This window comes from Barbus barbus (assembly GCF_936440315.1).
Source record: "Barbus barbus genome assembly, chromosome: 30".
Classification (NCBI taxonomy): domain Eukaryota; kingdom Metazoa; phylum Chordata; class Actinopteri; order Cypriniformes; family Cyprinidae; genus Barbus; species Barbus barbus.
In genome coordinates, this window is record NC_136758.1 from 25390740 (window position 1) to 25416654 (window position 25915).

General features: G+C 38.0%; 1 protein-coding gene across 1 annotated transcript in view; it reads right to left on the reverse strand.

The window, feature by feature from the left end:
- LOC306850453 (A-kinase anchor protein 6-like) overlaps positions 1–25915 on the reverse strand; it is a gene marked incomplete at its 5' end in the record, with an annotated part of 108482 nt that overhangs the window by 42012 nt on the left and 40555 nt on the right. Inside the window, 2 exons of the mRNA XM_079386106.1 lie at positions 11459–11579; positions 15118–15248. Coding sequence (XP_079242232.1) covers positions 11459–11579; positions 15118–15248 — 252 coding nt within the window. The remainder of the gene's footprint in view (positions 1–11458; positions 11580–15117; positions 15249–25915) is intronic.

The following is a 25915-nucleotide window of genomic DNA, read 5'->3' on the forward strand; positions in this document are numbered from 1 at the left end:
TGAGTTATTCGAGGGATTTGGGGCTTGTGTTCAGCCCGGAGTCGATTTACGAAGCCTCTTCTCAGAGCAGCACATCTTTGGGAATCAAACATATATTTGACCAGTTGGTTGACTTCAAGCCTGCCAGTTCTCATACAAATGCTGGCAATAACATTGCTGTCTATCGGCTGCTCCAGCTCCTTATTTTTCAATTTTTTTTGCATTCATAAATTGCAAAAGATAGACAGGACAGACATAAGCAGATGTGGTTTACTGCTTGCCAAAAACTGCCAAATATACTGCCAAAAACAGACAAATCAGGTGAGGTTTATATACATAAAGCAAGCTAACTTTCACTATAAATACTAAAAAGTAGTTGTTAAAAAGCGACAAAACTCTTCAGTACATATTAATTTAATGTCTATATATGTGTGTGTGTGCGTGTGTGTGTGTGCATGCCTAAGTAATGAAGTTTTCGAGGCAGGCAGATAAAGCAGGTGTGTGTGTGTGTGTGGCCGTGTTGAATGAGAGTGTATCAATGGGGTGTCCTGCATTAGCGCTGTAATTAGTCCGCGTCCTGCAGAAAGAGCCACGGGCCCCAGCCAGCACCACCATAACAACTAACACACACGGAGACAACAAACCTGCTCACAAAACACCACACGCTCTCCCATAATTCCCTTCAAGCATGCCACATGAGGAAGCATCTGAGTAGAGACATTGAGAGACGCCGTAGGGGGACAAAACTAGCCCACATCACATGCCAGCCAGTCACAAAACACAAAAAACCTGAATATTCATGGATATGTAATCCATCTGAGAGGAGTTTAAAGACGCAAGCTGGGAACAATGGACAGAGATCTGTGCTGAGCGCTTCCCTGACCTGAGTTAAAGAGACAGTTCACACAGAATTCTAAATTTATCTATATATATGGTGAGGGTTTTTTGTTATCTAGCAGAATGCTCATGCTGCTTTCTTCCATACAAGTTGCAAAAAGACAGTAGTAGGATAAATGCAATGCATTGGACATGCTCTATATTTCTTAAGTTCTGGAGCGCATAAGCCACAGTTCTGAAGCCATATAACAGCGTTGCATTTAATAAAAATCTTCAATTTCAGTAATTGCTATTTGCAATTATTGAAAACACTTACATTCTTAAAAACAAACAAAAAAATGCACTGATTGGATTTTGGGGGAAAAATAAATAAATACATTAAATAAAAATAAAAAATAAAAATATATACATATACACTACCATTGAAACATTAGTGAGCAGTACGTTTTTTGTTTTTAATTAATAGTTTTATTCAACATTACATTGCATTAAATTGATCAAATGATCAGAGAAAGCAGTTATTTTAATTTGTATTTTAATTTCATAATATTACTGTATTTTTCATCAAATAAATACAGCATAAGAGAGACTTGCTGGTATTTAACATATCTTACAGAAACTTTTGAATGGTAGTGTATATAAATATTACAAATCATTATTAATATAAACCTAAAATAATTAAAATACAAATTAAAATATGAACATTTTAAAATAGCATTACTATAAATTGAAATGGGAAAAAAATTAAAATAAAGCTTCCCTGCGAAAACAGACTAGGAAAGAGACATGAGTGAAGATCTGGGTGCAAAAAAATGAGAGATTCCAAGCCTAGTCCAGTGGAATAATTCATGGAATATTGTTCATTAAATCGGATGACCAGAAAACTCGCTACAAAGTGCTTAGTAAATTCTTGTGATTTCTCTTGTGATTTCAATGTCGTTTTAAAAAATAACAAGTGTTACAATATTTACAAAGAGATAAAAATAGAGCATAATGGAAAATTTACATCCCGGTCCGTCAAAGTGATGGATGATGATTATTTACTGCACAACCTTTGCTGCCCACCAGGGCACTTCTCCAACAGCTCACCAGGTTTAAACATAGAGAAGCCTGCTTGACTTCGAGAGCAAGATTCCTCGTCATTTCCGCCAAGATTTTTAAAGAACAATAGATCACTGGCCACTCCATTAACTGGTATCTTTCATTCATTTCAGATATCAGAGAAAAACACAAACAAATACAGTACAGCCTATATCTGAGGGGTTGAGAAACGTAAGACCTTGTAAAGTTTGAGAGCCACAGGACTGGCACATTATTTATTACACAACCCTGGTAAGGTCATGCTGGAGAAACCGGCTCCTTCAGACAGCTCATGTAGTGTGTGTCCTCCTCTCTCATTCTCTTTTTCCCTGTCTGTCCCCGTCTATATCCCCCTCACTCGCTGTCTCTCTGATGTGTCTCTTCAGCTGTTCCTACACTTCCTGTCATCCCTCCGTTTCTCCCTCTTTCTTTCTCCAGGTGTCTCTTCCTTCTCCTCTATCCCTCTTTTCAATTATTCATGGAGTGTGAGGACTGTATGACTGTCTCTCCTGACAAACCGCATTTCCCTTTTCACAGACATCTTGCGGCTCCGCATCGAGTCGTCATGTTGCGCATAAATCTGGTCAGAATGAGTCTCTCTAACAGATACGGAGGAGGGAGCGGGGGCCTTTATTCTAGTCTAATGTTGATTGTCAGAGAGGGAGGGGCGGTCAGGCGGACTTTGGCTTGTGACAGCCAGCACTGATCTCCCAACAGCTCTTTGACCAGGGGCACAACTTGATCTCAGAGTCCGCATCCAACAACTAGCAGGCTTGTTGCGTCTCTCCCCTGTGGAATGTCTCTCGCTTTTTTAATGCTCGTTCGCATCACGAGCAGCCATCTGGTGCATAGACACACGCACACATGGGGGGAGAAAGAAAGAAAGAAAGAAAGAAAGAAAGAAAGAAAGAAAGAAAGAAAGAAAGAAAGAAAGAAAGAAAGAAAGAAAGAGCAAGTATGGAAGAAAGGAAAAATACAAGCAAGAAAAAACAGGGAGGAAGAAGAAGAAAGGATGTGATGTAAGAGAAACGATAAAAAGGAAAAAAGATGAAGCAAGGGAGGGGAACATGGGAAAAAAAAGAATAAATATGAAGGAAGGAAAAATTGGGTGAAGAAAGCAAAAAAAGAATGAGGAAGGAAAAGAAAAAGGAAAGGAAATGAGAAGAAAGGAAATTAGGAAGAAAGAGAAAACAGGAAAGAAGGAAGGAAGAAAGGATGGATGATGGATGGATGGATGGATGGATGGATGAAAAGAAGGAAAGGAAAGTAGGACAAAAAGAGAATGAGAGCAGGAGGAAGGAAGGAAGGAAGGAAGGAAAGAAGGAAGGAAGAAAAGGAGGAATAATGCAAAGATAAAAAAGAAATACACAAAGGAAAGTAAGAAAAATAAATTAAGGGAAGAAAAGAAAACGGCAAATATACAAAACAAAGAAAGAAAAAGAGGAAGGCAGGAAGGAAATAAATAAATAAATAAAGGGAACAGGATGAAAAAAAGAATAAATATGAAGGAAGGAAAAATTAGGTGAAGAAAGCAAAAAAAATGAATGAGGAAGGAAAAGAAAAAGGAATAAGGAAAATAAGGAAAGGAAATAAGGAAAGAAAGAGAAAACAGGAAAGAAGGAAGGAAGGATGGATGGATGGATGGATGGATGGATGGATGGATGGATGAAAAAGAAGGAAAGGAAAATAGGACAAAAAGAGAATGAGAGCAGAAGGAAGGAAGGAAGGAATGACAGAAAGAAGGGAGAAAGAAAAGGAGGAATATAGCAAAGATAAAAAAGAAACATGAAGTAAAGAGAAAACAGGATGAAGAAAGAATAAGAAGGAAGCAAGAAAGGGAAAATGCAGTAAGAAGAGAAAGAAGGAAAAATAAGAAAAATAAAGAAATGTTGTACAGTGTGAAAGAGAGAAAGAGAGAGAGCTTCAACACTAGGCTCTTTGTGTTGGGATCCTGGCACTAACACACACACACACACACACACTCGCTGGCTGGATGTGAGAGCGATGGATATTGGATGAGAAGGTGAGAGGAGATCAGTGTGATCTAGTGAAGCGTGTGCTGGGTCAGCCATCTCTGAGTTATCAATACACTGATAACTAAACATCAATGACACCTCTCATCTCCAGCTAAACTCCTGCTCAAATATACCAGACGTCTGCCAGCATCTCAAGCTTTCTCTCTCACTCTTTCACAGCCTGAGCACTTTCTCGCTCTTGAGCCTGTGATTTTTTCCTTCAATAAACAGCCACTTTTCACCTGCCAAAGCTGTGCAAACTGTTGCATGTATTCTATTTACCTATTAAATATACACTACCGTTCAAAAGTCTGGAAAAATTAAGATTCTCTTATGCTCACAACGATGCATTTATTTTACAAAGGTACAGTAAAACAGTAACATTGTGAAATATTATTACAATTTACACATTCAATCATAGAAATTCCAAAAGAACAGCATTTTTTAAATAGAAATCTTTTGTAACATTATAAACATCTTTACTGTCACTTTTGATCAATTTAATACATTCTTGCTCAATAAAAGCATACATTTCTTTTAAAAAATAAAGAATAAAATCTTACTGAGCCCATATTCCTGCACTCTGCAACAGCATTTTCAAAATAGGTGACACTGAAATCTATATATGAATCTATTCAGAAGCTTTTAACTTGCTATCCAAGAGAGGAAGAGGAGGGGGAATTATTTACCCTATAGAAAACATATCAGCCAACAACAGAGAAAGGCAAGAGTACAAGATAAACAAGCACAATGCAATCAAATTTAGCAAATGTCCATTAGTGATTACCTACATTAGCACATACTTACTGAGGCTACTGCGTGTGTGTATAGTGGTGTGAAAATGCTGTATGTGTGTGTCTGTGGGTAATGACGCATGCAGGTGCGCTCAACAGTATCACCACCATATTCAGCACATACCGTCAATGTGGGGTCTTTGGAAACAGTCATAAAGGGGGGAAATTGTTATTTCTTTGGTGTATTTGTGTGGGAGCTGAGCAGTGTTCCAAAACCTAGTTAGCTGCCTACCTAGACAGCATTTTGAAGAAACCATTGGTACACTGCCATCATGAAGGCTATTCAAAACAGCATAATTAACTTATTTTTACACATTTTTTAAAAACTTATTTTAAGATTACAGTATCACATCCAACGAGCTAATGTCAAACTCTATTGGAATTTAGTACATAATTGTCAATTTCCCAATGCAGTTCATTGCAATAATAATACATTTTAGTATTTGATTCGTTGTTATTGCTAACTAAAAAAATATTTTGTAACTGAAATAAAGCTAAATAAAATATACACATTTAAAAATAATAATAAAAATAAGTATTAGATGAAAAGCTTAAAATTAAAAAACTTAAGTAAAGAAGAAAGGAAGAGAAAATAGGACAAAAAGAAAGAATACAAGGGAGGAAGGAAGAGGGAGGAATTTCCTGAAATAAAATAAAATATTAGATTAAAAATGTAAACTTAATTAGAAGTGTTCCCTTAGCAACTAACTGAATTACATTTGTTGAAGTACTAAAATGACTAAAAGTAAAATAAAAATTTAAAAAACTATATAGAAATATTTTGTATATTCAGAATAACAGAAACTAATGAAAATGACAAAAATAAAAAAAAGCAAATATTAGTAAATACTATATACCAATATATTAATAATAGTAAAATAACAGTGATTTGATTTTAATGACTTTTCCCCCTTGTTCAATAAACATTGGGTCTCATTCACTAAACATGCGTATACGCACGAATTTTTGCGTGAAATGTGCGTACGAATAAATCATGATTCATCAAAACCTTTCGTACTAAAATTTATTCTAAATGTACGAAAAAATTCAAGAACAACTTATACCACACTTACGCAATAATCATGTACGCACAGGGCCTTATAAGCATGTATAAAGAACCCCACATATAATTAGATATGTTATGTACAGGGTGGGTGAAAAGTAACTAGACGTTAAAATTGATAATACAGTATAATTAGAGGTCCAATTATATAAACAATTGAGGTCCAAACAACAAATCACCTGATCTATGCTTATATAAATGGTGATTATTGTTTCTCACCTTGTGTTTGGAGGCATGGCACACTTGGTACTGCTTGAAGACATTGCTGCGCGTGCTCTAAGGAGAGAGCGCGTCTTTAGAGAGCACACAGCAGGGCCGGCGCCAAGGGGGACACTCGCGGGCCGTGGCCCCCCAAACGAGTTACTGTGCCTCCCCACTTTCCTTCCTCTCCCCTCCTTGCTGAACGCGATCGATCTTTAAAGCGAAAGTACCGATAAAACAGCGCACATAAGAAAGCAATTGAACGCTTTAGCGAGCGTCAGCAACTGCACGCGATCACAGATTGCACGCTCTTCACGAATACCCCCCCCACACACACACACACACACACACAACGTGATTTGTGCCCCCCAGAAATTTAAATGCCCCCCGATGGAGGTGCCCTGGCGCCGGCTCTGGCGCACAGATATGTTTGCTGAGAGTGACGAATGGCTGTTCAGTTGCTTTTAAATAACACATTTTTTCGGGCTTCCACCTCCGACAGCAAAACCTCACGTTCATTATCGTTAAAGTTATTTTTCTTTGTCTTTTGTTTCGATGAATTGTCTTTCTCTAGACGAGTGCCGCTTTGCGGAAAGCCCTTATATGGAGCTGGTTTGGGCGTGTATTATGCTAATCACTAACCTCGAGCACGCGGGCGCTCTTTTAGAAGACTCCAGATTCACTAACAGAAGAACGAGTTTAAGAACAAGCTCATGTGCGTACGCACGTGTTGTGAATTAGGCGGAAAGTTTTCGTGAGAAGTTCAAATGTGCGTATAAATACGAAAAACGTACGCACTTATTAGTGAATGAGACCCATTGTCAGTACTGTTTTGGTGGCCACTTGGGCCCAATGTAAAATCAGAGTCCTGAAGCAAAACCAGTTGGGAAGCAATGAAGTAAGCTTTAGACAGCAGCTCACTATGTAGACAGTATACAGGAAAGCAGCTCACTAGGTTTTGGAACAGAGCTCTGGAGTGTGTGAGAGAGAAAATTAAAGACAGAGAGAGAGACAAAGGAGAAAGAGGGAAAGCGAGAGAGGGAGGGAGAGACACACAGGAGAAGGCGCTGTGATGTTGCGATTCCCATTAAATACCACCTGCTCCGGCTCTATAAAGCAGCAATGTGTCACACTCACACACAGCCTCTGTCGCTCCACACACACACACACACACTCTACTGCCTTCACACTCCTGACACAGAGCAACACATCGACAAACATCCCTGCACTTTATCACAAAGGAGCAACATAAATCGAGTAGAATTCCTGACCTTCGCAAACAAAAGAAACCCACCTGCGTTTGGGTGAATCTCACGAAACCTGTCAACAACATGTTTGGATCAGAAGGGGGAAAAAAATTTAAATATAACAAGAAATGATATTGCTTAATATTGCTTCACTGCTTCGTTAAAATCCAAAATAGGCTTTATTTTCTATATGCAAAAAATATAGATATAAATAATATTTTTTTATATATATATTTTTAATGGTCCTTTTTTTTACATAATGTAATATATTTTTAATTAAATAAAATGGTAATATATGCACAGCTGTATTTATTATTATATTATTTTTCATAAATTAATGACATTATAATAAATAAATAATATATTTTGTATATATAAACATGGCATTATCACGTTATTTATTCATATATGGTCTTTGTATTATATTGTTATCATGGCCCTAATAATAAAAACATAATGCATTTCATTGATTAACATAATATAACTACATTTTAAATATAATTTAATTAAAACATTAAAACACACTTGATCAGTTAGAGTTGAGAATCCAAACAGCAAATTAAGTTGCATTTTACATGTTCTGTCAGATCCTACAGCTTTGAACAAACGGTTCTTGTGAGAAAAAACCTTTTAAAGCTGCATCTGGGAAAAGCGAGATGATCAGATCTTTTGATTTCACATGCATAAAGACAGATAATAATGCCTCATAAACCTCAGCACTCAAAGGTACAGCTTGAACGAACAAACCAGTGAGAAAGGAGTACATCTGCAGGGCAGCAGCAAAAGAGAACATGGAAGGTTTGGCTGAGCTGAGCTTTGATCAGCAAGCGCATTAGAGCATGTTAGATTAGACTAAGATCTATTCAGCATGTCAGTGCGCTGTATACACACACCGACGCTTCCAGCGCAGCAGCGGTTAACAAGCTAACGTCTGATCAGCAAACAAAAGATGAGAAACTACAGGTTAATTGGTTGAAAGTACTAAAAGCATATCAGTGGTTGTTTTATGAAAGGAACAGACGACATGGAGACTATTCTGGTTAAACTGATTTCTTGTGACAGTTGGTGATCTCTCAAATGAATGGTCAGTCAAGTTGCATTTTGAAGGTTATGTACAGACACAAATACTACTGTATTGCTTACTGCATACTGAGCAAGATATGTATATGACCTACTACTACTACTACTATGTAAACAGTATGCAGTATGTAGCAAAAAAAACACATTTCAAACATTAGAATGGGACTCTGTTGCCAAATAACCATCTATGCTGCATGTTTAATTTAGTGATTGCCATCAATTCATAAGATTTTCTGGATTTGTTTTTTTTTTATCTACTTTTATTGTAAAAATGTCTTGATTTATGGTATTTTTATCAACTAAAAAAAGGTTGGCTGTGTTCACAATGAAATTAGCATACAAATTGTGCTACAAAAACTGAATAATGCACTCTAGTATTGAAAATCAATTCAAGTGTACTGAATTATGGGATATAGTGTTCTTTATGCAGTGTAAACTGCACATTTTGATTCTTGCATCAGGTAGTACACATTTTTATATATACAGAAACTACATCCTGCATACAGCAAAAACAGGACAGTAGTATGCTGAACATACTCAAAGTCTAAGAAAGAGCAGAAAACAGGCTGATCTTTCCTCAGTTCTCTCTTACTGTAAGATATGACTAATGGCGGGGTCAGTGCGACCGATGAGCGGGAAGATTAGTTCTGACCTTGAACACGACCTCCGCAGGTTTCGAGGGGAGAGGAAGAAGGAGGAGGAAGAGGAAGAGGGGGCCGCCGGCGTGCCGTTATTTCTCTCATCATTAGGGGTTGTTTCCAGTCCGAGTCTGGGGGGGGGTGGTTATTAATTTCATTTCTTTATGATTCACAATCTGCTCTTTTGAAATATGCCATATGCTCGGAGCAATCGGAGGATGACAAGCGTCAGAATCAGTCCGGTAAAGGAAGCCTAAATGAGGCTGATTTACGGTCCCTGCCTCCCGGCGAGTCTGGCTTTCTGCCTCCCCCTCTTCTTTATGATAAACTCCCCCAGCATGGGGGAACAGCAGGCCGTCCCGGCGCTGGCGCGGTCTACACGTGTACCCCTCTCCCAATCAATCCCACATAGAGGCCTGATAACGCGTCACAGGAGAACCCCACAAAAAAAGCTGATAACCAACATGGAGGCCCAGTACATATTTATTAGGGCAGGTGGGCACGCAATCAATACGGAGGAGCAAAATCAGTTTGTTTTAATCATGAACAAACATATTGACCTAACACAATACAGGCCACTTTATCTGGGTCTAATAAAAATTCATGGACTGTAAACAGCACGAGGTACTATCTCTGCTTTGCACTCTTTCTCTTTCCCTCTCGCGTTTCTCTGAAATGAACTTTTACTGAAATGTGTTAAAATGACTGAGTGAGTCTGGCTGTAGAACGTGTGACAGCACGACAGAGATTGAAATGAAAGACAATCTAATCGCCGGCTCACGGTATTGTAATATTCAGCCGTGGTTTTGCTAAATTGGTTTAAGAGAATCAAAAGTCAAGGCTCATTTGAAATATTACTGATAAATCTATAATTTAACATCCTGCATTATATGCTTCCAGTTTAAGATAAGAAAGAAAAAAATTCAGTTATACACGATTTAGCTGACAATTTCTTATTTAAAGTGACTAACAGTACTTTAGGGACAGTCTCTATGGAGCAAAGTGAACAGGAAGAAGCACTCTGTCCACATTGAATGGCAAAAAAATGTGAACAATCAGCCAATCAGAAATTTTTTTGTGTTTAATAGGCAGAGCAGGATTTTTGGACCAATGAGATTTAATGGTGGGTAAATTACTAACAACTGCCTGTCATGTCACGACAGTCTTTTACAGTACTCACCAAACCTTTCTTCTGTTAAACACAAATAAAAATGTTATTTTGCTCGACACAATCTTTCTAATAATGGAGAATGCAGCTGTGGTCCAAAAAATATACATACATTAAAGTTCCAAAGTTTTCCAATTTGTGCTTGTTCCCATATTCAGATTACAGTATACTACTGTACTTCAATTAATACTGAATGATGCAACTCAACTTGATGAAACAACTGGATTGTCATTTTTGCAGCTAGATATGCTAGGGCATGGTGTAAGAGTCTTGCCCAAGAGCACAATGGTGATAAGATCCTGAATTGCCATTTCTAGGGTTTGAACCTACAACCTTTGGATTGCCAACCTGGATGTTTAACCACTGAGACATCACATCCCACTTGCCATTTCCACCAAAATTAAGAATAGTACACCTAAAAATAAAAATTGTCATTATTTACTCATCCTCATGTTGTTCCAATTCAATATGACTTCCTTTCTTCTGCTGAACAGTTTAATTAATTAATTCTCATAAAGTGAAACGAAGCTCAAAAAAATCTACCATAAGCTGCAGTGTTGGAGGTAACGCAATACAAGTAACGCAAGTTACATAATCAGACTACTTTTTTCAGAGTAACAAGTAAAGTAACAAAGTAACACAATGACAACGTAATGCATTACTTTCCATACAAAGTAACTAAGTAATGCAATTAGTTACTTTTATATTGAGTAACGAATTACTTTTAAAATTAACTTTCACACATAGCAGTACGTTTGTGTTTCCCTATTACAAACATAATGGTGATTGGCTATAAGAAACTGAATCAAATAATTAAAGTTATTTTTGTCATTCAACACGTTTTTATGAGTATTTGGTTTAATCGGTTTCTGACATAAAGCTATCAGAAGACTTCGCGATCCTTACTTTTATGGACTACAAAAAAACAAAGCACTACACTAAAAAAAACTGGTGTAGAAAAGTAGCACTGAATTAAACATGAACTTGAAATTGTATTTTCATGTAAAACACACTTCAATAAATGTGTTTTACAAGATTTAAGCATGACTTTTTCATATTTACAACCATGAAAAATAATTTTTATTGCATACTTTGATGATATATTTGAATGTGCTGTTTGTCATTTTTGAAGCTTGAAAGCTGCTCTGGTCCCTATTATGAAAAGATCAAAATATCTTCTTATCTGCTGCATTGAAGAAAGACAGTCATATGGGTCTATAATGAATTCTGAAATGAAACTATTCCTTTAATTTGTTGCTTTTTCAAAATCAGCTTCATGTTGTGTGTGTCTACCACAGATGCAATATGTTATATCAATTGTAGCTGGCAACTTTAAATGCACAAGAACCCAATTACCTTATACAGGTGATGCTGCTGTTCCTCTGACATCATCAGATCATGGCTGTCCGTCATTATGGATTCCATGTCCATCAGCCAATCCCAGAGCTCCTGGTACTCCGCCTCAAACTCTGATAGGCTGAATGAAAAGAAGAAAAATGAGACAGGCAGAAAGAAGTTCACAGCTTCTCCGGCTCAGGTGAGGTCTGGAGAGACAGTGTACGGACATATTTCACCGAGTGAATATTTGACAAGCGGAGGTAATTACACTAGCCCGTTAGTGGGCAGTGCACCGAGGCGCAGTGCGTCATGGGTATGTGAAGTGTGAACAGAGTCGGGGAGCACGAGGGATCTTTAACCTGCGCTCTGAGTGACGGCTCGTGAGGCAGAACGTCTTAATTAAACATGACTTCACCTCCCTCTTGCTCAACGCTGCCGTCAGCTCAACGGTGAAGCACATTCAATATTTTTCAACAGCACTGGGATGATTGTATGTGCATACGTTTACACTGGAGCCGCGCACACTTATAATAGCAGCACATCACCACGCGCACACAAACAAACATTAGCGTCTGAGCTTTGCTTAGATTTGTGCCTCAGCAGGAGGGCCGCATGTTTAGAAACATTAGTCGGAAAATTGTTTGGAATTCGCACTGCTTTTGAGCGCTTTGACAGTTTTGTCAAACTAGAACCATTTTCCCCCTCTCGCTTTTTCAAGAGGTCCTGTTGTCCCTGAAGAAGAAAAACTATGAATGAGATTACACAAATAACGATCAAAGAAGGGTGCGAGAGAAAAATCAACATTTCCTTTTTATTTCAATTCAGCGCAGACACAAAAGAAAGAGGAATGCGCTATCGAATGCTAGCACGTAGGAAATTTCAACAAGGACAGAGCTGCGAATTAGCATTTCCAAGCAGGCGCTGATTAAACAAAACGGCATTGGGGAGTACGTGAAAATTTGAGCCGTGTTTGTACGCAAGACATTGATCAGAACAAAACGGCAAAGACAGCAAATTAGAAACAGTCAGACGTGTGCGGCGGAAGTGTGAAGACTCCCTCAGGCCCTGCGTTCTTCGACTGATATTAAAACTCAATATGCTGTTTGTGAGTTAAACAGCATCTTTCTGTATTCTTGCATACCGTATTGTTTTTCGTACTCTCTTTTTTCCCCCTCACTAACATAAATCTAAATGCTTGTAAAACAAGCTCTCGGGGCATCCAAACAACATTAACAACGAATAACGAAAAACAAGTAGGAGAAAAAAAATGTAAGATCCATTTAGCAAACGTGCATCATGGGATATTGTTCTGTCAGCATCATTTTCTCCTGCTCGCTTTGGTTCGTGAGCAGAACAATTGTACATGCTTTCCTCTAAAACATGAACTCTTTTGAAGATTGATGCCTGCACTTGGGTGAATCTCACAAAAAAAGTTTCACCCCAAAATCAAAAGAACAATTATATATAATGGAGAAATAAAATACAAAATAAAGATCATCTTTAAAAAAAAAATTACACACACACACATATGTGTGTGTGTGTGTGTGTACTGTATGTTATAGAACAGGGAACTACGACTTTTCCCTCAGTAAATTCCTAATTTGTTTCCAAAGTTTAGATATTGAGTAGGATTAGGGATGTAGAATAAGGTTATGTAGAATAAGGCATTAATATGTGCTTAATTTGTACTAATATTCTAGTAATATGCATGCTAATAAGCAACTAGTTAAGAGACCTTAAAATAAAGTGTTACCATATCATCAAAAAATACAGCAAACAAATATATATAATATATAATATCAACAATAATATATACTGTATGTCAGTAACATTATTTTCAAGATAATTACTGTAAATACTGTGTGTGTGTGTGTGTGTGTGTGTGTGTGTGTGTGTGTGTGTGTGTGCGTGTATTTTTAATTCATGTATATATTAAAAAATTAATTCAAAATGTAATTTTTAATAAATGATAATAATAACACAATTTAATAATTCCTCTGAATAGCAGTAACAAGTGACAAATCATATATAGTTCATGGCTGCAATGCAAACTAAAGGATACTGAATATTCCAAAAGTTCAACATGCCCAAATTATTTATAATTATTTACATTATTAATTTCAGTTAAAATGCTATTTCAAATTAAAAATGTCAACACAGAAAATAAAACTCATCAAGGCACTTGGTCTGTTTAAACAAACAAACAAAAGAAGTTTCTTATTCCTTTCTATGCTTTTTTTGAAACTCGAAAGGTTTTGTGAGACTCATCCACCTGTTCATCAGATCTCACACATGGAGAAGTTTTGTCGACAAGCATTAGCCGTTAGCCACTTGAAACAGGCTCCTTCGGGTCAGCGCAGTACTGACACTCCTATGAGACAGAAATGTATGCCTCTCCGTCTTTCTTTCTTTTCAAATCCTTTTAACGTCAGTGTGCCCCCCACTCAGCACCGCGCCACCTTTCTTAGAGGGGGAGGTGGTCTAATTCATCAGCCCTCACCCTGAGCCTCACCGGGAAAGGTTGGCCGGCAGTACTGACACCCCTCACATCTCATACGAACTGACAGTTTTATAGAAAGAGCTCTTTAATTTATGGTGCTAATCTCTGGCGCCTAATGCGGGGGACTTAACATCTCCTTTTCTACGCTGTCTGTTGTGTTTCCCTCGTCTCACCTCTCCTGGAGAGGGCTTTTGATTCCTGAATGGCAGTCGTCCCATTTCTATCAGGTGCGAGGGGATGCTGGGAGCCGCGGCAGTGGGCGTCAGCCCTTATGAGGCCGGCGAGCTGGAGAGAGGCAAAGGAGGCCATCGAATTCGACAGCGCCTCCCTTAAGACATGTTTCCATGCAAAGGTAAGGGCCAAAGAGTCAAAACAATGAATCCTTGAGCAGGCAGCTCATCATTAAAATTCAAAGGATCATTATGGGTTTTTTACTGCAAAATAAATCATTACGACGAGAAGCTTAAAAGGATTAAAACGATGTTTGATTCAAAGCCAAGCCGAGGAGTCCGATCTGGACTCTATGGTTAACATTCAGGACTTTACTGGATCAGGAGAGAGAGAGGGAGAGGATAGAGAACTAATGGACCACCAAATAAAAGGATTAGTTATTTTAGGAAAGAGAAAAAAAAAGATAATGCAAGTCTGTAACCACACGAGGGACCACTAAGTAGCATTAGAGAAGGGTTACTTCAGGCCCTTAAAATAAATCTAATCTACAATATTGATCAAACAGCAAGATATTTGTGAAAACAAAAGAGCCGAGGCACAAAATATAAAATATACTTCAGGAAATTATTGGCATTCTAAGTCAGCATCATAATACTCACGGAAGCCCTTAAGTGAAGGATTTGAAATGTTCTACACAACAAATCCACGTCATACAAATCAGGCTCCTCAAAACAAAGTGCATGAAAGACTTCCAAACAGTATTAATCAATAAAACTACTGATAAAAATAAATGTACATGCATACACTAATAGTATTTTTTTTTATGCTTTTCAGTATTTAATGTATTTATACTCAACAATAAACATTTCTTTCACCTTGTCCACTTGGATTTATCTTTCCACTGAGCTAGTCACAGTGCATTCTGGGATTGCATTCTCCATGAAGGACACATGTGATGCTGTTTTCGAAAAAAAAATTAGGCATGTAAACACATTTCTCATCGTACCTGTTAGACTTGGACATCAGGGTGAAGTCAACACTTCTGCTGTTGGAGCAGTACTGTTGACTTTTAAGTCTCCCTCTCATCTGATCCAGAACATCTTTCTGAGCCTCTCGATGGCTCTGTTGAACCTCCACCTGCTGACACCAAAAACAAACAGAGAGAAAGAATCAGAACAGATATCATTTGAACAACCTCAATTACCTCAACGCCATTGATTCAACTTCAAGAACTATTTAAAAACAATAAACTATTAGAACTCGCAAAACTAATTCAGACTTCTAGCATTTAGCTGAATCAATACGGCAGCAATAAAGAGCGACGCTTGAAACTGGCGTCGTTCCATCTCAGAAAGGAGTGTGTTGGTTTTCAGAAGTGATTAGGAAGCACTTGTACATGCTTTTCAAATCAGATGGAAAAAATATGTATTTCTCCTTGGTGCTTGAGAAAATTGGCTACATTGGCTTGACGCAGATCAGTTATTGTGCAAAACACGAGGCGATGAATAAGCGAGCCAATAAAATCTTCAACAGACGGCTTTGATTTTTTGCTCATTTCTCAACACTTTATGAAGCGCGCCGGCTTCGCATTCTCCACCGAGCGCCCGGCGCCTGCTCGGCAGATGCCTCTAGAAAGGTCAGACGATTCCATGAATGTAAACTGCTCCTCAATCAAAGCTACCCTTGATAATAAACAAGAAAATCAACAGAAAGATGTGTTGCTTTTTCATTCCATTTATTGGGCGGGCATCAAACGCCGGGGCTCGGGCGCTTTGCTCATTTGGGAGGAATGAAATGAACCTAACTAGGAGCTCTAGAAAATTAGCGGCACGAGCACGCAGACTTCTCCTCTCCCTCCTCGGAGGAATTTGCTTTCATTTGCCTTCATTTTTGATTCACTCGGCTGGCTCGCCGATGCCATGTCAGGATCCTAATTACTCAATCCCACTGGAGCGGCTTACACACACAATAATAACCGATGCCCACCTCTGACAAAAGCAATTTCTCCGAGCCACCTTGAGCCTAAGGACGGCTCGGCCCAGCACGCCACTTCGGTTTCGAGTCGAGGACATTGTCGTGATGGAGATTCGCCTCTCTTGTGGCTTGCGTGGCTAAGACGCATTTGCATTGATCTCGCCAAACCGAGCAAAATTACCCATCTGTATTAAAAACCACAGAGTTGAAATGTATTAGAAATCTATAATGGCTAAGCTGCTGCAAGATGCGGCTCCCATGGGTGAATATGAAAAACATCAATATCAAGCACATAAACCTACATTCATCAGCACTTGAAGGAGAAATCGGGCTATTGATGAGCGTTTGTCATAATGTACGCAGAGCCCGTTCCCACAATGCAGTGCAATCAGTGTCTGAGATAAAGGCTAAACTTTCATAATCTCAAGGCAGACAACGTCAACCAAAGAAAAACGCATGTAAGCCCCCGACTTAAAAGCAAAGCATCGCTTAATTAATTTTCCTATGGGCTGGAGTGCTCCACGTCACCCGCCGCGCTAACAGCCACTCTCGGCTTCCCGTTCGACCTCTGTACGAACACGTGGCCTCCCGCCGTAGTGGTAAATAACCCCCTGATCCTGCACACCACGGTTAGGCTGGATTTCCCGCCGCCTTCCCCCCTCCTGGCCCGTTTAAAGATATTCTTATTCAGATATGCAGACAGAAGGGATTTGCGTGTGAATCTCCCGTATACTTATTTCAAACAGAATCATTCAAAAACCTCTCGTGCCATCTCTATCTCGCCATCAAAAGAGGTCTTGCTTTAAACTGCTAATATGGCAGGAATCGATATGAATTCAATCATTTGATGAATGCTTACCTCCATCCCTCGAGTGAAATTACATCCCTCGAGCAACAAATTACATTTTAAAATGTATTAAAATAGCAATTCAAAATATTACTATTTTTACTGTATTTTGATCAAATAAATGCAGCATCTGGGTGCATAAGACATGTCTTGCAAAAACATTTTAAAAATCTTACAGACTCCAAACTTTTGAACAGTTGTGTGAATAATTAACCAAAACTCTTATGTGTCATTTACATTTATGCATATGGAAGCTGTTTTTTAAGCAACGTACAAAGGAGGAACAAAGCAATTCCTCAAAGATCACTCAATGCATGCAAAGAAATTGGGAAAATGAGGGGAAATGGAAAATTTACACAAAAAATTAAACATTTTTATATTTCTGATAAAAATTTGGATGTTTGCCCTGAAACCTATACCATCACGATGTAAAAAACGGTTGCCAGTGCATGCTGCATAGTTGATTATTGCCTTTGAAGTCCTTGTTTTATTATTCCACTGCTTAGAAAAAATAATAGCACACACTTATGATTTGAGGTGTCATGTCTGTAACGCTAATGGGACACTAAACATGAACAACGGAACAACAGCCATGCCAAACAACACTAAAAATCCCTCTATTTTTAACTGCATAATACCAAAGAGAAATAATAATGAGAACAAAAAAAGTCAATAACAGTAAAGTATTAAAGGCCCATCAGGCAAAGCGTGAACAGACCTGACTGATTTGCCTTCGTAAGCTAGATAGGACTGCTAAAAATCTGCAGATTGTGATTAAAAAACATGCACTGGAGGAAAACAATCACAGACATGATCGTCCTTGAGCTTTGAGGCACATGTGTTTCACATCGAACAGGAGGGCGAAATACATCGGGATCAAACATAATCCAAACAGAATTGAGTAACGCTCTTGTGTTGCTTCATGTGCAATGAAAAAACAGAGTGAGAGAGAGATAGAGAAACGGATGGGAAGACGATTCATGTGGCAGCAGTGCAAACAGGACAGAGTCTCATTGAAAGCAGCTGGGGAACAAAGAGAAATGAGAAAAATGTGACTCTAGCATGCAAAAAAAACGAAACAAAAAAAAAACAGGTGAACTGCTGGACAGGGGCCGATGGATACCACCTAAATTCTACATTTAAGCTATGTGACAAAACACAGGGGGCGTTCATTTCTTTATCGTCTGCTCTGAATGCGAGGAGCGTTGTGGCGAGATTGAAAACGGTGGGAAGTCTCCCGCCACCCCGGCCCCCCCAGCGACCGGTGTTCAAAACAGCCAGAACATACATCGGCCTGTTTGAAATGTCTCCCATCAGGTCGGTCCTGATGTTCAGAGGCAGCATTGGAGGCGAGCGGCGCACACGCAGGCATGCTCTGAAAATAAATTCAGTCGGGAGTTGTGTGGGGTCGAGCCGGCAGCTGTAAATGGCCGAGGGTTCTATCAAAGCAGCTCATAAATTTACAAATACGCCTGCAAAGCTTCACCTTCACAAACTCACACGCGTCTGGAAAATGCTGTCGTATTGTGTTAAAAAAAAGAAAAGAAAAACAAATTCCCCAATTGTCATTTAAGAGGCTGTATTTCATTCGAGTGTTTTCACTTTCACGAGCAGGAAAAAGAATGCGCTGCTATTCCTTGACGGCCGGCTTTTTTCTGCGTCTTGCTCCTCGGAAAAGTTACGAGGGGAGATTATTTTTGAGGAGAGCAGGCCTCCGAGGAGCTGTAGAAGGCATGAAACTCATTTGGAAACTATTACTTTCAAATCACTAGTCATAAAGGCTGGATATAATGTGTGGTGGGGTCTTCCGACATGAATCATGCAACTTTATAGCTCAAAATAATGGCGATTATTACAGTGTTGTCAGACACAAGTTGCTCTCATTCGTTCACACTTATCTGTCTTTCGCAGCTAACCAGCTGCTGATACGACCGCATTCATTTGCAGTTGTTTGACTGCTTGGTCAAATAAATTTGATTATGTATGCACTAAAAACACAGGGGGTCATATTTCTATGGCTATCTGCAATGTCGCCAGAATAGATGCCACCGTAGGGGCAAGATGAATTGGTTGTGTTTTATCAAACGAGCACTTGGCGACATGCAAAATGTGTTACATTCAATTAAGATTCTTGAAGTTAGGTTCTTCTAGATGCAAAGCACCTTTAAGGTAAGTCAGCTCATTTGGTGGCCATTTAAACAATGCTCACATGCAACTATAGAGCGAAATAGATGGGTTCAGGCAAAATTCCATTCATTTTCTCCATTGAGAAGCTAACAGAAATTGAGGCCGTTAAGTCATGTTATTCTTCTGCGGAAGCCAGTCAAAAAAGTCATGTTTATAAGTCAAATTCCTGGTGAAGAACTAAATTCTAAAGAGAGATCAATCAATCAGAGAGGTTACAATAGAGACAGAAATAAAGGTAAAAGAGCTCAACAATGATTCCTCACTAACACGAAGCACTGTAAATATTCATAAATGTCTGCCTATGCATTTTGTACATCTTAATATTTTGCAAAAATAAAACATTGTTTTTATACTGATACTACTGTTCAAAAGTTTGGGGTGGGTAAGATTTTTATGTTTTTGAAAGTCTTTTATGCTTGCCAAGACTTTAAAAATGAGATCAGAAGTAACACATTTTAAAATGTCATTTATTCCTGTGATGCAGCGCTGAATTTTCAGCATCATTTCTCCAGTCTTCAGTGTCACATGATCCTTCAGAAATCATTCAAACATGCTGAGTTGCTGCTCAAGAAACATTTCTTATTAATATTAATGCTAAAAACAGTTGTGCTGCTTCATATTTTAATGTAAACCACGATACATTTTTCTGTCAGGATTCTTTGATGAATAGAAAGTTCAAGAGAACAGCATTTATTTGAAATAGTTTTAGTGTTTTTTTATCACTTCAATCAGTCCTTGCTAAATGACAATTAATAAAAAAAGCTCTATATTTTACAGTCATTTTTACTATGATTACAAAGTGATAAGTAGTTCATTCTCTCGTAAAAGAGTTCATGGTTGTTTTTTTTACTGAATCTTCATAAATAGTGTTGCTTCAGACAAAATCTTATGATTTATATTAGAGCTCTTTTGCTTGGTTAAATGGCTTGGAACTCTTATTGAAGAATATTTTGAAATGTCAATAGAGAAAATAAATGGGAAAAACACTTCTGAGATCAAGACAGCTGGAAAAGTGGGCAGTCGCTGATGTGCTCTTTTTTCCAGTCATTCAAAAACAGCGCCAATGTACTCAAATGGAGAGGGGAAAAAAAGTTTGATCAAGGTTACCTTTCATATTTTAAATCGGCCACACAATAACCAGATACTTTAACTGAAATTACATTAAACTAGTACAAAACCCAGCTGATGCCTCTAAAAAAGCGATTGGCTCTTTTACCCTATTTCTACAGCCACCATATTGAAGTCTCCCATTCATCTTTGTACGAGTGGACTGTCTCCTCCTCTGTTCGACATGCCAATGGTCAGTGAAATGAATGATTTCTGGTGGCAGTAAATCTCTGTATGTGTGAACGCCCCTGTGTACTGTTTCTGATAAATGTCAAATATCTTCTAATGCACTATAATTTCTTAAGACAGCATTTTAAATATCTCACTCTAAATCTAATTGATGAGGTCAGAATACATTTTTGGTAATAAGGGATGACTTACATTTAGCTTAAAGCAAAACAACTCCTTTGACCTTGACATGAAAGTGAGCTTTTGTCCTCGCGAAACGCATCATGCCTTTACCTGCATATGCTGCCATCCCTTTAAGAAATATCTTTGAAAGCTTTAGCTCCTGCAACATTTATCAGGGCGTGAAATTAGCAATTGCTAGGAGCCAAATTGCTGCTTCTTATTTAATGTTGTTGCTGAAAGGTGACATTTAATCGCTGATCCTTGCTTCCATGAAGTCTAAGCACCCCGAGACACATGCAGGAAAAGGCGCGGGGGTCTGAAACAATGTTCACGTTATGGATTAGTCAGGCAGGGGGTCGTATTGATCGGGTGATCATTTTCAACCTAATAGAGACCATCTTCGCTTTAATATGGTCTTGCTTTGCTTTAGCTTTGTCATGCATGCCAAGCAATCACACCAGGTGTGTGTCAAGAATGTCAGAGTAGATTCTGCCGTCATAGACGGGTGATGGGAAACATCTGGGTCATTATACAGAAACGGGTTTGTGTCTCTATCATATGTACAGTATGTGTGTTATTGTAGGCATTTTATATCAACAAAAAAATTCTTAATTTCAAACACTTTACTTGCTACATGCTGTATTAGCAAATATGTAATATAAAAAAACAACATATGGAAATGTCTAGTAAACAACTGACAATTAAAAAGTTAATATTTGAGGAAATCTCTATCTAATAAGTATCTGTAGTCTCAGAACCGTAAGTGGCTGTAATGTTGAATTAAACTCTAAATTGGTCACCTTTGCGCCATAAAAATATTTAATAATTTAAGTCACATTTAAAAATGCTGAAATCTCTGCATTATGTAGCAACATTTTAAACTAAGTGTCATTTATTTATTAAAAATAAAATACATTATAAAACTGATAAGTGTTCAAAATGAAAACAAAAGGCATTAAAAAATCATTGCCATTAAAAGTTTATTAAAAGTCATTGTAAATGAGCTACTATTGAATGAATTTCTGTGTGTGTGTGTGTGTGTGTGTGTGTGTGTGAGTGTGTGTGCACCTGGTATTCATCACGTCCTGGGGACCAAATGTCCCCACAAGGATAGTAATACCAGTAAATCTTAATCTTGTGGGGACATTTTTTGGTCCCCATGAGGAAACAAGCTTATAAATCATACAGCATAAAGTTTTTTAAAAATCTAAAAATGCAGCATGTTTCCTGTGAGGGCTAAGTTTAGGTGTAGGGTTGGTGTAGGGCAATATCACATACAGATTGTACAGTATAAAAACCATTACGCCTATGGGATGTCCCCATAAAACATGGAAACCCAACATGTGTGTGTGTGTGTGTGTGTGTGTGAGTGTGTGTGTGTGTGTGTGTGTGTGTGTGAGTGTGAGTGTGAGTGTGTGTGTGTGTGTGTGTGTGTGTGTGTGTGTGTGTGTGTGTGTGTGTGTGTGTGTGTGTGTGTGTGTGTGTGCGTGCATGGATGTAATCCTATGAATGAGGGTCAAAGGTTTGCTGAATTGCTGAAAAACATTAAAAAAAAGACTGAAAACTAAAAAAGAAAACGGAATGGATATGTGCATTTTTAAATGTGACTCAAGGGTCCAAATACATTTCAGGGTATAATTCGGATACATAATTTTAATAAGATTAGATTTTTTAAATACTAGAAACATTTACATTTTCCTTAAAAAAAAATTCTCTATTTAAAATGGAAAAGGCATCCGTTTCATAGAATGATGTGTCTAACAGATCGAGCATCACAGATTACACACGCTTACAAATATGACTATAGTCACAATATGCCAATCCTCTCTGCAAACGCAGCTCTCAAATGAAAGCAGAAGAGAAGAAAACAGTGAGCATTCGGTTTGACTACTTCAAAAATCCCCTGACTTCAATTCCTCGCTGCTTTTCAACAAAGCGAGACGGCATGCATCAACCGGCTTAGATGAAGATATTTTGAAAACTGAGCCAAGCGCTTCGGGCAGGTGTTACATGAGAATCCATTAATATAGGTAATTAACATTAGCCACCATTTTAATTAACATGCAAACTAATTAGGAATTAATTAAGTAACATAAAAAAATCTGATCTTCATTTGAAATCGGAAGGAGACGGTATCGCGACTACCTTGATGTGGTTTCTTTTGAGGTTTGGGGAGCAGAAATTAGCTGTTTTTCTTCTTTTTTGTGAGAGTTCGAGATGAAAGCAGGTTGTTTGTCAAAGTGGATTGTGGTCAAATGAAACTATAAACTGCCAGTAGATCAGACTGATATCTAGAGGATAGATTGAGCTCTACTGGCCACTCTGAGCTGAACAGACTGAAGTCAAACACTGTGTCAGTGTATTAAAGCACAAAGACACACCAGTCGTCAGAGCCACTGCCTGCAGGCCTGCCTGCCTGTGTGTGTGTGTGTGTGTGTGTGTGTGTGTGTGAGAGAGAGAGACACAGCAGAGCAGCTCTATCCCCACTGAGATACACTTCTGTCAAAAGCCTCATGTATAATCCACATTTACAGAAAAGGGGGTTAATTATACCTCAATTTACCCAAGTACGACATGTTCCTGGATCATCTTTCTTTGTTCATTATCAACCAGTCAAAGCTCTCTAATTATAAAGGTACGGGTATATATATGTGTGTGTGTGTGTGTGTATGTGTGTGTGTGTGACCCTGGAGCACAAAACCAGTCTTAAGTCGCTGGGGTATATTTGTAGCAATAGCCAAAAATGCATTGTATGGGTCAAAATTATTGAATTTTCTTTTATGCCAAAAATCATTAGGATATTAAGTAAAGATCATGTTCCATGAAGATATTTTGTAAATTTCCTACCGTATATATATCAAAACTTAATTTTTGATTAGTAATATGCATTGCTTAGAACATTTGTAACGATTTTCTCAATATTTAGATTTTTTTTGAACCCTCAGATTCCAGATTTTCAAATAGTTGTATCTCAGCCAAATATTGTCCGATCCTAACAAACCATACATCAATGGAATGGTTATTTATTCAGCTTTCAGATGATGTATAGGTCACACATATATATACATATAGTATGTACATGTAGTCTAATATTAGTCAGTACTTAAATGTATAATTACACTGTGACAAAGACGCCTTAAAATAAAGTGTAACCAAAAATAGCAACAAACTTAATCCAATGTAACATCATGTGCTTGCTGATGGCACTAGGTTTGTTGTTTTATAGGGTTAATAAGAATGGTCAGTATGTTTTCCTAATAAACTAGTCATTGGTAGCTTTGGCAAACAGTTAGTTCTGGATCTTGAGGATAGACTATGAGACTACGATAGGATCACAATGTTGTTCCATGAACAAAAAGGCATGTTGATGCAGAAACATGCTGTGCTTCACATGGTGCCACAGCGGTTAAAGCTGCCTCCAAACGTCAACATTAACTCAGTACCCAACAATTAGACTTTGATCAGAACAGGATTGAGAACGTCTTAATACGTCTGTCATCGGTATGACTGAGTGTCCTTGGCAGACTGATTCTAATATTTGCCAGGCTTTCTCCAAGAACGGCTTATGCGTAGGGCATTTGTTGTTGGAAGGACTGTCACGAACAATAAAAGCCACAGAGCCGGCGAACGGAGTCAGAAAACATCACATGAAGTAAGTGCTTTTAAATGCTCTTCTTGGCAATCACAGAAGGAAATTGATTTTAGTAATAAGACAAAGAAAGCAATTGAAGAGATCGATGCATAAAGCCGGAGCGTAATGTACAGAGCCAAGTTTACTATTTCATTAACAGTAGGACAAAAACTCCAGAAAGCATTCGCTATGACAAATGCCCCACACCATTATATGCACATTTCAGGTAAGTGCTGCGGGCCAAGTTAAATTCCATTTCTCTGCCCCATTGTATCTCTATTTATTATTTGTTGTATTTGTTCCAGATGGTGAAGGAAGGGCTGCTGAGAGACTATTGTTCCTCCGGCCCCAGAGAACTGGGTCTGAAATAAACTCCATCACACAAATCCCAGCGCCGCCTCCACACGCTAAAAGCTTCTGCCTCCAAACACACACATAGTGACAGTCTCACACTCCTTTAAAGCTTCTACTCGACAGACAAACAACATACAGCTGAAACAGCTCAGTTTCTACTCTATGCCTCTGAAATAAAAGTTGCCCGATTGAGCCTCAAACGATAATTCCTAGCTTATCAAGTGATTTTCAACAAAGATGTTTCCTGGCAAACAAATTTCAGAGGTTAAATGATGCTATGCTACACTATCACACTTGTTCTGCAAGTCTTTGACTGTCAAAAGAGAGAAGGCTGTTTATTAGCATCAGGTACTGTAGGAACTTTCTCCCATGTTTATCATTACATATAATTATCAACTATGTACATCTTCTTGAGTGACGCAGTTTGTGTGGTATACTTGCAGAACTGTAAAAATGTTGTACATTACACGTTGCTCAAATTATATTATTTAAAAATTTAACATAGGAAACACAAAGTCCTCCAAAACACCAAATAATTTATTTATGCATTCATATACAGGTCTTCACACAGATAGTTGAGTTTTATATTATTCTATTATTAATCTATTATTAATTACTGCTGTTGTTGATGTTATATTAAAATATAGATTATATTAAAATGCAATACACTTTATTACATTTTTAATAAAAAAACTATATATATATATATATATATATATATATACACACACACACACACACACACACACACACACACATACATATATGTATACACGTCCACCCATGCTCTGCTAACCATGATCTTCTTTGTGTTTTTGGTGTGTGTGCAGCAGAAGGTTGGAGTCAAGCGGTGCACGGATGGACAGAGAGGGGTTAATACAGCGAGGAGAATCTGTAGCTGAGCTCTGGCAGCTGCTAAACGGCTCTGACACCTCACCATCCTTCTCATTCCAACCAGTAAGCCACCTTCAAAGTTGCTGTCAGGTAAATGACCTTGTATTTCATTAACTGATAATTAAATGGATTTATTCCACTAACGGTTTTAATTAAAATGCTAGAAATATTGATTACCTCTATCATCTCTTCTCCCCCCAGATGAAAAAAGGTTGGAGAACTGTTTATTTAGAGAGGGGAGAGAATTAAATTAGATTGAATCTCTCAGAGACTTAAATAAGGCTTCTTACTTTTTCTGCTGTCCAAGCAGAAAAAAGAGCCTTCACTTTTTTGATGTTTGATGTAATTATTTTGAAATCCATTTTTGCTTACCTTAATATTTAATTAAAATATCATTTCAAAATATAATTAAATCTTCCAGTTTAATACGAGGGGCAGAGCGTCTATCAAATACTGAAG